The sequence below is a fragment of the Mustela nivalis genome (genome assembly GCF_964662115.1).
Source record: "Mustela nivalis genome assembly, chromosome: 1".
NCBI classification, from domain to species: Eukaryota; Metazoa; Chordata; class Mammalia; order Carnivora; family Mustelidae; genus Mustela; species Mustela nivalis.
In genome coordinates, this window is record NC_139020.1 from 193,256,520 (window position 1) to 193,269,447 (window position 12,928).

The 12,928-nt window shown below is 45.1% G+C and overlaps 1 protein-coding gene across 1 annotated transcript in view; it reads right to left on the reverse strand.

Annotated features, from left to right (window-relative positions):
- CACNA2D3 (calcium voltage-gated channel auxiliary subunit alpha2delta 3) overlaps window positions 1–12,928 on the reverse strand; it is a 477,844-nt gene that overhangs the window by 302,803 nt on the left and 162,113 nt on the right. Inside the window, exon 3 of the mRNA XM_082725822.1 lies at window positions 999–1,115. Coding sequence (XP_082581948.1) covers window positions 999–1,115 — 117 coding nt within the window. The remainder of the gene's footprint in view (window positions 1–998; window positions 1,116–12,928) is intronic.

A 12,928-nucleotide genomic window follows, 5' to 3' on the forward strand; every position in this document is an offset into this window, starting at 1 on the left:
TCCATTTACACATGAGGAAACTGAAGCACGCGGGGCAGTTTTACTGAAGGTCAAAGCTCAGAAAGTGACCAAGGCAGGTACGGAACCCAAGCCAGTTTCACACTCTTAACTACTAAACTACAGCCCTCCTCCCCTGAATCAAAATAGCACAAAAATATTTTGGAGACAAGCAGATATGTGGCACTGTCAGGCCCAAAGCAGAAATAACATGTGAAAATTTTGATGGGCCAATGAATTGTGAGAGAAGCTAATGTAGGAAGTGGCCATTTACAGCAAAGTGTTAACTACTGAAACTGAAAGGTAAGCAGACCAAAGGTTAGAAATCAAGAACTCTTCAGATTCCAATTCTTTCCCATACTCCTGTGCCAATGTGGCACAAATGTGGGATGTTACAACATTCACATATTCTAAAGCAAGAACCTAAGACGCACCATTTAGCAGACAAGAAGGAACAGAGTTGGATGCCATCTTGTAAATCCAAAAAGATACATTTCGATTCATCCTGCTGACAATATGAAATTTCAGGGAGCTCCTGGTGGAGAAGACATTCATCACAATTATAATAATATTCCAACAGAGGTGAAGAGAACCTCCAGCTTCATCTGGACTCATTCATTCCATTGAATTCTCATCTCCACATTTTGGCAATCATGGCTCACAATTTTTATAGTTGCTTAGTCAAACCACAATGTACCTTTGAATGACTTTTGGCAATGAGTGAACATATCACACAGTCACAAGCCATCCTCTGAGGCTGTTTACTTGGTGGCACTTCCACTGAAGGCGTAAGATTATAAGATGAAAACTGGCACCTGAACCCTATCCAGAAAGGGCATTTGTGCCCCTAGTAATGCTCTTGCTGGCTAACTAAAGAAATAAAGTGTTACCAGAAGAGCTGAGGCAACTCTGATCTTTGAGAGCTGGAATCATCAATGCCAGTTGTCTGAAGGTACCTCCTTGCCTTTGGGCAACACAGAGTAGAAACCAGAGACACTTACCCGCACGGCTTCTGACTTTTTGTGAAACATCTCTTCCATGTTCTTTGCCAGCTTTTTCACCAGTTGGAGGCCATCAATTTCTTCTATGGCAACATCCTTCTCATACTCTTTGTATTTCTGTACGGAGGGAGGGCAACAGAAAAGTCATGAGACACCATACTCATGATTTCGAAGCACTTCCAGTTACTGCCTCTGTTGGATTTGGAGATATGGGACTGTACTTCAAAATTATTAAACCAGCTAGGGAGAAATGTGAAAATTGGCTCTGGATCTCTTAGAAACTTAATAAGCACCCAGGAAAGGAATAAAAGAAAGAAAAACCCTATAGCAATCAAACTGTTCATCATCTGTCCTCTTCAGCTCTTGAAATCAACACTCTACACTTCCAACCTGACCACCCTCAGCCTTTCTTTTGGAGGACATCCCCAGATTCATTAGTTATTCCACAGCCAGTGCCACTGGAAACTGACTATTCCAAATGTGTCATAAAATAAAAATGAAGAAATTTAACTTGTGTGTGTGTGGGGGGGGGGGGGTTTCTCCTTGAACATCACTAACTTAATTTTTTCATGGCCAATCACTGGGGACTTAGGGAAAATTAGTTTAAATGCTATGACTATAATGTAAAATTATAGCAGGAGTAGGCAATCTATAATCCTTGGGCCAAATTCAATCCATCACCTATTTTTATAAATAAAGTTTTATTGGGACAAAACCACACCCATTTGTTTATATATTCAATAAGTTTAGTAGTCACAACAGAGACTGGATAACCCACAAAGACTAAAATATTTACTTTCTTTTATAGAAAAAGTTTGCCAACTCATACGGTGGAATGGATACTGAAGAAAGTCATATGGCAGAGCATCTCATAAACATTTTATAATGAGAGAGTCCTTGCTATGGATTTTAATGTTTCACTTCAAACCACTAAATGCTCTTTGAGGACCTCCTATGTACCCTCAATGAGCTCACAGAAAAGAGAATGTACAGTAAGTACAAAAACCATAAAAACAAATACTTTGTATATACCATAACAGGCTCATCTGTTCATAAGTGACTGATCTGGCCCATAATTTACTCAAATTCTCCAAGCCAATCTTTCATTTAAAACCCACCACACCCTAGTGACTTATCTAGCTAGTGACGTATCTCGTTTCACCAGCAGTTCTCAAAGTGCCCCATGATCCGCTGAGGGTTCCCTGAGACCCTTTCAGGGGCCCAGCAAGTCCTCCTTTTCCCCAACAGCATATCTACATGAAACCAGATTTTCTTCCTAGATTTCAAAAAATCCTAACAGACTTAACACAGAAGCAGATACGAGGATCCACCTGTCTTCTCTTTAACCATTAAAAAGACTGCCCCCCCACCCAAAAAAAGTGTCACTCCACTTTTTCTGTTTGTTTGTTTGGAAAATACAGTTATTTTTCATAAAAATAACTATTTTTATGATAACCATGTTTTTATGCCTGAATTAATTTTTAAATATTTGCATTTTAATTTCTAACATGGCAAATGTCAGTAGATGCAACCCCCATGAGCAGAAGCCCTTGGGGGGTCCTCAGTATTTTGTAAGAGTGTGAAGGAATCCTGAGACCCAAAAGTGTGGGTTAACTAAGGATTTAGTTGTGTTCCCATGGGAAAGAAATATTGTTTATTAGTAAATACCTTCCAAGTGGAGTTTGAATACTTTCAGTGTTGACAGAAATCCCTTACATTTGTGTCGCTAATGAAAGGCTGAGGAACTGAAACTACTGCGGCCTTGATATTAACCCTTATTTGTTCGGAGAACCCGAACCTCTTACTAACCCCTCACCGCCATCTCCTACTCAGAAAAAAATGAGGGGCTCTACATCTTATCTTGGCTCTAAAGACCTTGAGAGTCAGTTTTGAAGTGGAAAATGTAATGGCTTTTTAATGGAAAGATCATTGTTACAGTAAAAATTTGTGTTTTCTCCCCATTTCCCCTTCTTTACTTTAAAAAATGTAAACTGAGAGGAGACTGTTTTTCCTTGCCCAGAGGAAGGGTGTATGTGTGTGTGTGTGTCTGTGTGTGTGTGTGTGTGTGTGTGTGAGAGACACACACACAAAGCACTTCCCTTCCAAGGCCACTGAGGCAGTAATACTGGGTGTCTTAGAGAGAGAAGAGGAGGGTTTGAGGACAGAGAGAAGGACCTTACGGGAATGAACATAAGAGAGAATCCTTTTGACCCCTGAGACTCCAGTGAAATCCCTGGTATCTGAGGGCATTCTGCCTAGAGCTCTCAGAGCCCGGCACTGACAGAGCAGATGTGAGAAGGGCAGGAAGGGACTCCCAGACTGGGCATCGGGGCCTCTGGCTGAAACGTCGGGCCTGAGGACTTGGTATTTCTGAGAATTAAGGTGAGCCTAAGGAAATATACAAAATGTTATTCTAGGCTGCCTGAGTCTGGACCAAGACAGACATCTGCTACATTATTCGTAGGACAGTCCGAGCTGCTCTACATTGTCAATGAACTATGGGTTGTAAATGACACTCCAGGACGCCCTGTGCTCTTCTCTCCTGGCCCTGTAGCTTGTGTGGCCTGGAGACAAGGACATGTCCTTGTGCTCACCCAGCAGCCCACAGCAGACGGTCACAGGACTTCTCTGAATGAGGCTCACTGCAAAACCATTTCAATGCTACAGTATTAGGAGGGTGAAAGTAGGGACGCGGATACATTATTCTGGGACCCATAATGGTGACCTATCTACCCCTTGAGAGGTTGACTGGGTGGGCTTGAGATGTGGAGCTCTAGCCAGACCAACCATAGCTCAAGCTAACAGCGTCCTCTGGCGTGTGAATAAAACTTCAAGGACAATCACTGGAAATGTTCCCTAAGTTCGAATGCAAGCCAATGTCTTTGGAGCCAAAAATCCTGGGGGTTCTCTGCTGCCTGCCAGATGTGTTCCAAAAGCCAGCAGCTGAGGCCAGCCTATACCCAAGGCAGATTCACTACCCAAACTACCAAGTTCAAGAAGTGAATAAAACAAAACAAATTTGCCTGTCTAATATTTACAGAGTCGATATAATAAGTATCTGTCTTAAGTAACTCTGTAATGAAAGGTGATCTAGAGGCGTAAACTAAAGAAAAATAAAATGCATTTCACAATTAGCCTTTACCTGAATCTTCTGGTTTATAGATAGGGTCCCCAGTATTCTGGTCATATCCGTTCTTGCCTGTATTTTTCCTCTAGAAAGGAATCCATTTATTTCACTATAACCATCCCCCAAGGTTTCAGTGAGATCTCCCTGCAGCCTGTCTTCCTATGAGTCTCCTCGGTGAAAATGAGCCAGTGACTTGACAGAGGGCTGGTCTCCCAGGCCTACTTGTGCCTGGTGACCTAGCTAATCAGAATCTCAATACAAACCTCCTTGCCAAGCTAGGAATCCCAGATCTGGGACAAATGTAACCATTCACCAGTTCTAGTCCTCTGCCAGCCGAAATCCTCTCCCCCCAGGACGTGCGGCAATGGGTCCTCCTTTGCCAATGAGCCAAGCCTGTACTACTTTCTCCCCACCCAGGGGAAGTTATCCCATAAGCAAAAATCATCCTGCTTTTCAAAATGTGTTAATGCCTCTAGGAATGGGGTCGAACAGCCTAATGCCTTACTCTTACCAGGAAATGTTACACTTTGCTGGAATCAAGAAATTGAGGAACAGAGAGAGTAACACAGTGATAGCCATTGGTCAAATGCAAGCCCTTAATGGCTTGGGATGGTCATAGCCACCCAGAACCTTTAAAAATGTGCCTAGTGTACAAAACCAAGCAATTTGGGGTGCCTGGGTGGCTCAGTGGGTTAAGCCTCTGCCTTGGGCTCAGGTCATGATCTCAGGGTACTGGGATTGAGCCCCGCATTGGGCTCCCTGCTCAGCGGGGAGCCTGCTTCCCTTCCTCGCTCTCTCTCTGCCTGCTTCTCTGCCTACTTGTGATCTCTGTCTGTCAAATAAATTTAAAAAAATAAAATAAAAAATCTAAAAGAAAAAAAAAAAACCCAAGCAATTTTTTTTTAAAACCCCCAGCAACCAGATAAAGGAAGCTACAACGGTACAACAGAATTCCACAAAGCCATCCCAAATTGTGTAAAAGAACCTAAGAAGTGTGCACACACAGTATGTTACAATATGTTACAGATAGTAGTCCGTAACTTTTTGTTTTAAATTACTCATCTGCCGTATACACCCATACCCAGGAACACTAAGCTAGAAGGAACATATGCCAAATGTTCACAGCTGGCCATATGATCGCCAAGGATTTTTCTCTTTCTTTCTGTGTTTACCTGTATTTCCTAATTTTTACAATGAACATACTATTTTGGAAATTAGAAAATATAAAAGTTGTAGTTATGTGCGAATAGCATATGGGCACCTAATAAACAGATTTCTTTAGGGAAATGCGGTCTCAATTAGAATCTGTGTAATTAAGCAGCATGTCTTCATTAGCAGAGCCTGAGGAAGTCAGTAAAACGAGTCCTCCGTGTACCACAGGCTCAGCATGGTGCCGGAAGCTTTTCACGTATTAATTTGTCTAATCCTTACAGCCACAGCCATCCCAAGAGTTAGGTATTATCCCCAAATTGCAGATGGGAAACTGAGGCATAGAGAGGTTTTAGACAGTAGTTGGAAGTCAAATGGTTAGAGTGAGCTTTAAAACCATTGAGGTCTGACTTCTAATCGCTACGTTTTTTGAACTCAGGGGCAGGGGGTAAGGGACCTACAGTCCAAACATTTGCAAATTTGTTTCAGAGGACCCATTTCACTGCCTTCATGACCCGTCTTCTTGTTCTTGTCGCCAACGGTGGCTTGGACTCACCAAAAGAGTCAATTACCAAAAGCCAGAGACAGCACCTGTTCAAGGAGTGCGGGCAGCTGCTCCCACAGCTGGGGCACATCGGACGTCGCAGCAGGGGACTCTGTCCCTCAGAGGGCCACTGAGGGGCTGAGCTTGAAGCCTGGCCTCAGAGGAGCAAACATAGCTCCTGAGAATAAAAACATCCAGAGAGAAAAGAGCAAGCCCGCTCTGAAAGGAGATGTGGAGCCTTAATTATAAATCACTCCCTGGCTGTGTTTGAGCTACAAAATGTCTTTTGTTCTCCAAGGTACCAAGAAAGACCTGGAGGCAAATCACCCCACACGCTTCTTCCCTCAGGATTTGCCTCCCCCCACTGCTGGGTAGGCAGTGGCGCTTTCTTTCCTAAGGCTTCCAGGACTGTACTAGCAATTTTCTCTGCTTCATAAAACAGCAGCAGCCCTTCAACCAGGAAAAGAAGTCAGGAAGGAATCAGCAGGCCCCCATAAACACAGAAAGGAAGGCAGAAGAAAGGACATGCAGGCGATACCACAGCACCTCATGAAAGAGTCAGGCCAGTCGGGATTTGAATCCTGTCCCCAGCACGTGCCACTTCTACACTGTGTCTCCTCTCTACCAGGCAAAATACTAGGCACAAGCAAAGTTAAAGAAAGCTGGTGGTCTGTTGGTCAGGAGTGTTCTTATAAGTGAACGGGCTGAGAAGATACAGCATCATGGTAAGTGCCCTGATGGGGTGGTCAAGACAGTGCCTCCCTGCTTCCTGGACCCTTAAACGGATGACAGGGTTGGGAAGGGGAGAGACAAAACAGGGAACATGCCATTAAAGGGAAGAGCAGGGACAGAGGTTCAGGGATAAGAGGCTGGCTGGGGCTCAAGGAACTACCCCCTGTTCCACTTCACTGGTGCGCGGATGCCCAAGGTAGGGACTCTGCTGAGAGCCGAGGCCAAAGAAGTTAACGGGCCAGGCCATCAGGGAGTGGGTTAGGAGTAAGATTTTTGGACCTTCTCCTGATTTGGGTAGGTGGGTGGGGTATGGAGCTAGGCAACAGTCAGAGCCACGGAAGGGTTCAGGGGTGCGAGGGACTCGGTAATCCCACGTGTGCTTTTAGAGAAACCTCGGTGTGCAGAAAGGGTAGGAGGGAAGAAGACCGGATGGAGAAAAGTTGCTGAGGGGCCTGAGTGGTCAGGATTCGGGAGACGGCACAGTGGGGAGGCCACAAGGGTCAGAGCCCTTCTGGGGCTCCCTGGAAGACATCGAGAGGGCTGATAGGAGGACACCACAGCAGTCTGGGCTGGCCAACTGGCTGGCCATGTCACTGAACCTCCGGGGCCTCAGTTTTGTGAGTCAGAGCACCAGGGATCACGAGGCCCTCTTCCAGGGCCTGGGGAGTGGGGGGTGGGAGAAGGACCATCTGTGAAAGCCCCGGCACAGAGCCTGCACGGAATGCCTGCTCCAAATCCTCAAGCTCTGGTGTTTCCCTCTTGGCCCTTCTGCCACGGAGGATTCTAGTGAGTGCTGTATGTTCGTGCTAACCCTTCCTGAACTGAAGCTCTTAATGTAAGAGACTAATTCCAACAGGTTGGCTGAGGACACCGGTACACTTCACTTGGCTGTGCCCAGCCTCTGGGCTGCCCCTGGGCTCAAAGGAGTGGCCAGAGAGAGACTGAAGCCCCACAGCCCAGACCAGGGTGGAGACAGAGCACGGCCCTTCCCAAGAACACCTCCCTGCGTTCATAACACAGAAGGAGGGCAAGCTGGGGACTTTTTCTTCCCTCTGTCATAAGAGAACATCTGAAGCTTCCATCCCTTCTGTTAGCAGAATCAGCATTTGGCAAGAAATCTTATGATGAGCCAAGAACATTCATCATTTGAGAAGGGAGACACAGAAATGCATTATTTCTGCAGCGTCTCTTTTGCCAGATCATTTCACACAAACACCAGGAAGAGAAGAGCACTACTTCACTGTCAGAACACTTAATGCTGTTCATACATTTGGGTCATTTTTTTTTCCCTACGTGATGACTACGTATCTAGAAGTGAGTCACCTGGAGCAGATCCTAAAGAGGGGACTCGGGTCCGGAGACTTCTGGCCAATCTCAGTTAATTGGGATAAAAGCCAAACATGGGAGAGAGGCTCCGAGGACCTCTGTGGCTACAGCAGGAACAAAGTGCCTCCCACTGAAGACGAATGCAGGCATTACCCATAGCCAAAGAGCTGCTGCATCTGAACATGGTCTCTTGGCCAAATTTTCTCAGCAAAACCTGAAATTACATCTCTAGATTCAGCATCATTAAATCACTAGATGAAGACTGACAGAAGGTCCAGGGGAGGAGATGGCAAAGCAAAGACCTGCCCATCCCCAAGTAGAATCCAGGGAGCCTGCCTCAATGCCCATGATGTGAGAGAAATGGTGAGAAATCAGCTTGCTTCCCCATCCCTCTCCTAAGCCTCCAGCACTTCCCTAGAAACCCCCTGACCCCGATCCCTGCAATAAACCCTGTCCCTAGGGAACTCTGGAGACAGGTGCAGCTCAGAACCTGAAAGGTGGTTCGTTCACATAAGAGCTTAAGATACTTCATGTTCCTACTTTAAGGTTCAATTTTCAATCTTATTCTCATTCCTTCTAGCTCTGAAGGAGCCACAATACAGAAGCTGAACTCATTAAACCCATCATTTAAATAAGGATCACACACACACACACACACACACACACAGAAACTAAATTGAACTCACTGCTATTTTCATTCATCCAACAAATATTTGGAAATAGCTTACATGTGCCAGGCGGGTGGAGGGAACAGAGAACTATTGGCAAACACGTGTATTCCCTGGGGGTAGACAGAAGCCAATTTGTGGCCCATTTTGTTAAAAATAGGTAATAAGCAAGTTGGAACAGAGATGCCTGGATCATCTCTATCTAAACTTGAGCCCTGATATCCCACCTGGCCATTCTGCATAGTTCTCCTTCCAAGGTCACACCTGTGTGCCGTGCAGGTTGATCACATCTGCCATCTGTGGGAAGGCATTGTGTGTCTTCTACTGAGTGCGTAGCAGTCTATAAAGCACAGACATATATTTCTCCTTGAGTAGGAAGGGTTGAGGACTAGGAGTTATGAGCAAATCAACAATCCTATAAACAGTGAAAACTTGGCCAGGAACAGGAAGGACATCACAGTCACCAGGGAGGTAAAAGGTTCCAGGGAAGGATATAAAACAATGAATTTGCCAAGGGGTGAAGAAAAGGGGATGACTGTACACCACGTATAATTCCCTGCCTCCTGGAAGATGAAGTCTATGAAATATGCTATTAATCTCCCGAGACAGTCATGAACCATCACAAGGTGGCTGATAAACAGAGGCAGGGCATCTGTGATCAAGGCTTGGTGGACAGTGGGAACAAGAGTAGGATGGGGAGAAGGGATAGAAGGGGAGGGGAGAGTCTCTTTAGACATGTGTAAACTCATGAGATACCCCTCCAATGGGGAGAAGGTAATGCAGTTCCTGCTCTGTCTCATTCCTAGCAGAGGTGGTTGACCACGATGGGATGGGCGGGAAAGAAACCCCATGGATTTTGCTGGAATACTACTGATTTGGAACCTGGTAGCAGCATCCTGCTTGGCTTAGAATCACTGGCTGGGGTTCAAGATACAGGAAGATCAACAACAGGCATTCCATTTGCTAGGCAGCTTGGTAATGTGCTAAGAGCAGGGACTTCTCAGCTAGGCACACTAAGTTCAAGCGTCACCACTCACGAGCTATGTGACAAGCTGCTCAGCTTCCTTCAGCCTCCTTTCCTGCATCAGTAAACGGGATGACATCAGACCTCACAGTGTGCTTAGGATGATCCAAGGGGGTCAAGTGTGTAAAGTACCCAGCAGAATGCTGGATATGGCGTAGTGCCCTCCCAAATGGTGATGGTGTTGGCGGAAGTGGTCATAAATTCTGACATTTGTTCTATAACATCTGAGAATGGTCATTCTCTTGCCTCAACCAGAAGATACTCTGAACCAACGCTCACAGTCTAACTGATGAACTAGCCCTGAACGGTGCTCTGGGCAATGGTATTTTTCAAATACATTCCCAAGGCACTGAGGGGTCTTCAACAGTAACTCTTTGGGGAATGACTCTCTGCCGGCAGGAACCGGATGCTAGAAGTCTCTATTTACACAGTAGAAATGACAGTTTTTAGATATGGCACTAAAGGTGTTGCAGTAAAAACTAATCATCTACAATTTTTGGATTCTCTTCTTATAGGCAGTGTCATTTTCTTATTATGACATAAATGCACTTAGTATTCCTCTCGACTCAATTATTGCATACAGAAGTGTCACTTCAAAATACAACACTCCAAAGCAATTATGTTTCTAAGTAAATATACTTCCAAATCCTTTAAGCTGATGTTAGGAACGCTTCTTCTTAACCATAACAACGAACCTAACTGAATGCACAACACTGTAGGTCACAGAGGAATACTTTTCTATTTGAAAATGAAAAGTGCCATTTTGTACAAATAATTCTGCTTCACACAGGTAATTCCAATCAAGGGTCTCCAAGGTCCAAAAACCACCCACAATTCATCCGGTGCTCTTCCACATCTAGGTAGGTGGGGAAAAACTTTATGGAATGCAATTCTTCTCTGTCAAAGCCATCAGAATAAGAGACAATTTGCAGGAGAAGTAGAGACCCCAGGGAGGAAGGAACGAAGGAGAAAAGATGAGGTACCACGTTACAACCCAAAGAACAAACAGACGGTGGGGAGGAAGCAGCTGGGCTCCAACCTCTGCAGGGCTGCGGCACGTGGACACCACCTGTGGGACCTGGACAACCACCTGTAAGCAGTTCTTGCTCCATGGGGAGAAAAGCATGGATACGGGTCACCACTGAAGGGAGCAGAGTTTGCTCAAAATATTACTAAGATCCTCCAGCTGGGAGATGGAGGTCGTGGTCTGGTCTAAATGACTTTTCCAGGTGCCTTCTGGTCCTCACCTCGAAGGAGCACTACAATGAGAGTTACCGGGGCCCCCTGGCCCTTATGGCCCTAGCATCCTTATTCCCCACTTGCTTTCTGGAGTGCCCTCCTAAATCACAGTGTTCCAGGGACCTTCCCTTCAGGGCAGCTGGCTTGGCGGTGGGTGGTCTCTCACAGATTTCCAGTACTCTTGTTTGTCAGGTCCTGAATTGAAAGATAGATATCTCTCCTCTCCCTGTTTTACTGTCTATCTGCCTTTTTTTTTTTTTCTAACCTTGATAAGTCTCATAAGCTTTTACTGTTCAACACAGTCAACTGGACAAATGTTACTGATACATTTTAGCTCTGGAGATAAAACTGAGTGTGAGTGTTGCATTCGATTTCCTGTTTTACACGAGGGGAGTTCAGACAGAGGCAAGCTACAAAACCAGCTGTTGATACAACCATCCTTGCCCAAACGTGGTGACATTCTATACTGCTTTAAAACAGGGAGTCATCTTCCTACTGAACAAAACCAAATGATTTTGAGGCTTCTTATAAAAAAAAAAAATCCAACTCTTGGGTATTTTCTGGATTACTGCATGGGATCTGAGGCTCTGAAATGCACATTTTTATGCTGTACCTACATCCTCACAACACTAAAAGCCAAAATAATGACTACAGGTCCACATGTGTTGTGCATTGTATGCATTTACGAGTGCATTTTATATACACCAGCAAATTTAAACACAGCCAAACTGCAAATAATAAAACATTACTTTACAAAGCCCGGATGACTTGAAATAGATTATTTTCTCCAGCCTACTCTTTCCAAACACATTTTTCTGGTGTTCCAATGTAAAATAATTCACCCGTCTTGCTCCCCAAGGATCCAAGGAAATAGCAACAATGACAATAAAAATAATTTTATTATTAATTATTATTATTACATAATTTATTTTTAATAATAACCAGCACTTAAGTTTGGGTCAGAGAGATACTGTTCCCTCCCATTCTACAGGTTAGGGACTGAGGCACAGAGAGATTAGCCAAGTTACCCAGGATTACACTACCAGTACTTGGTACTGATTATTTTATTCATTATGGGAGCAGTAGCCTCTATAACAAAAATATCCCCACGTCTCAGCGGTCTCACGCAATAGACCTTTATTCCTCATTTCTACAGTGACCCCATCCTTGCCTGCAGCCTTCCACATGGTGATTCAGGGACCCAGGATCGTCCCATCACGTGACTCTGCTCTCCCTCGGGCCTTGGAGGCTTCTGCATTCAGCAAGCCGGTGGGTAGTGAGGGCGAGGAGAAGACACACCTGCTTCCTCAGCCTGGAAGCGGCATGCTGCCACTCTGCCCACATTCCAGGAACCCGCGCGAGCCGCTGGGCCCAACCCAACACACCAGGGCGCAGGAAAGGGAACAGGAGGCTGGGGAGCCATGTCCAGGCTCTAAGGCCACACCGTGCCAATGGAGACCGAAATCATCCAGGACCTGCGAGCTGTCTGTGCTGCTGTCCCAGAGCTGGGACTCGAACCCAGACAGCATGACCTTGGAGTCTATACTCTTCACCGCCACACTTCAGTTGAAAAGCTTGATAAGCTGTAGGTAGAGGAAAACCTTCGATTAAAATTTTGGCCGGGAAGCATCTACAAGATGGATAATTTAGAGCTAGGACAATCAAGTCACCAGCTACAGAAAGGATAATATGATCCAATCACTTGTGTGTGTAATTACGGTCAGGCTCGGATGTTAAAGGCCAAGATATACAACCCAGAAAGGAACCCATGATAAACAATTCTTAGACCTTCTGTCCGATTTCCTTAATCCCCACTCAAATAAAACTGCTATTTGAGTAACATCAGTGACCTTCTCCAGCATGCGTATGAGTTGCCCAGGCGCCACAAAAGTTAATTGGCTTAACTAAAGTCTCTTTAATTCCATATCCAAGATGTCCTGGAAATCGAAGGAATCGATGAATGAGTCTGCAAGATCCGTAACAAGCTTAGAGCTAATACTATTTGCAGCTACTCAAGTGGTTTCTGTACCTACAGAGCCAGAAGCTGCAATGAAGGTTAGGTAACCCTGCAGCTGAATAGAACTTTAACTCCATCCATCCCAAGCTGAACAGAGAGGTCCT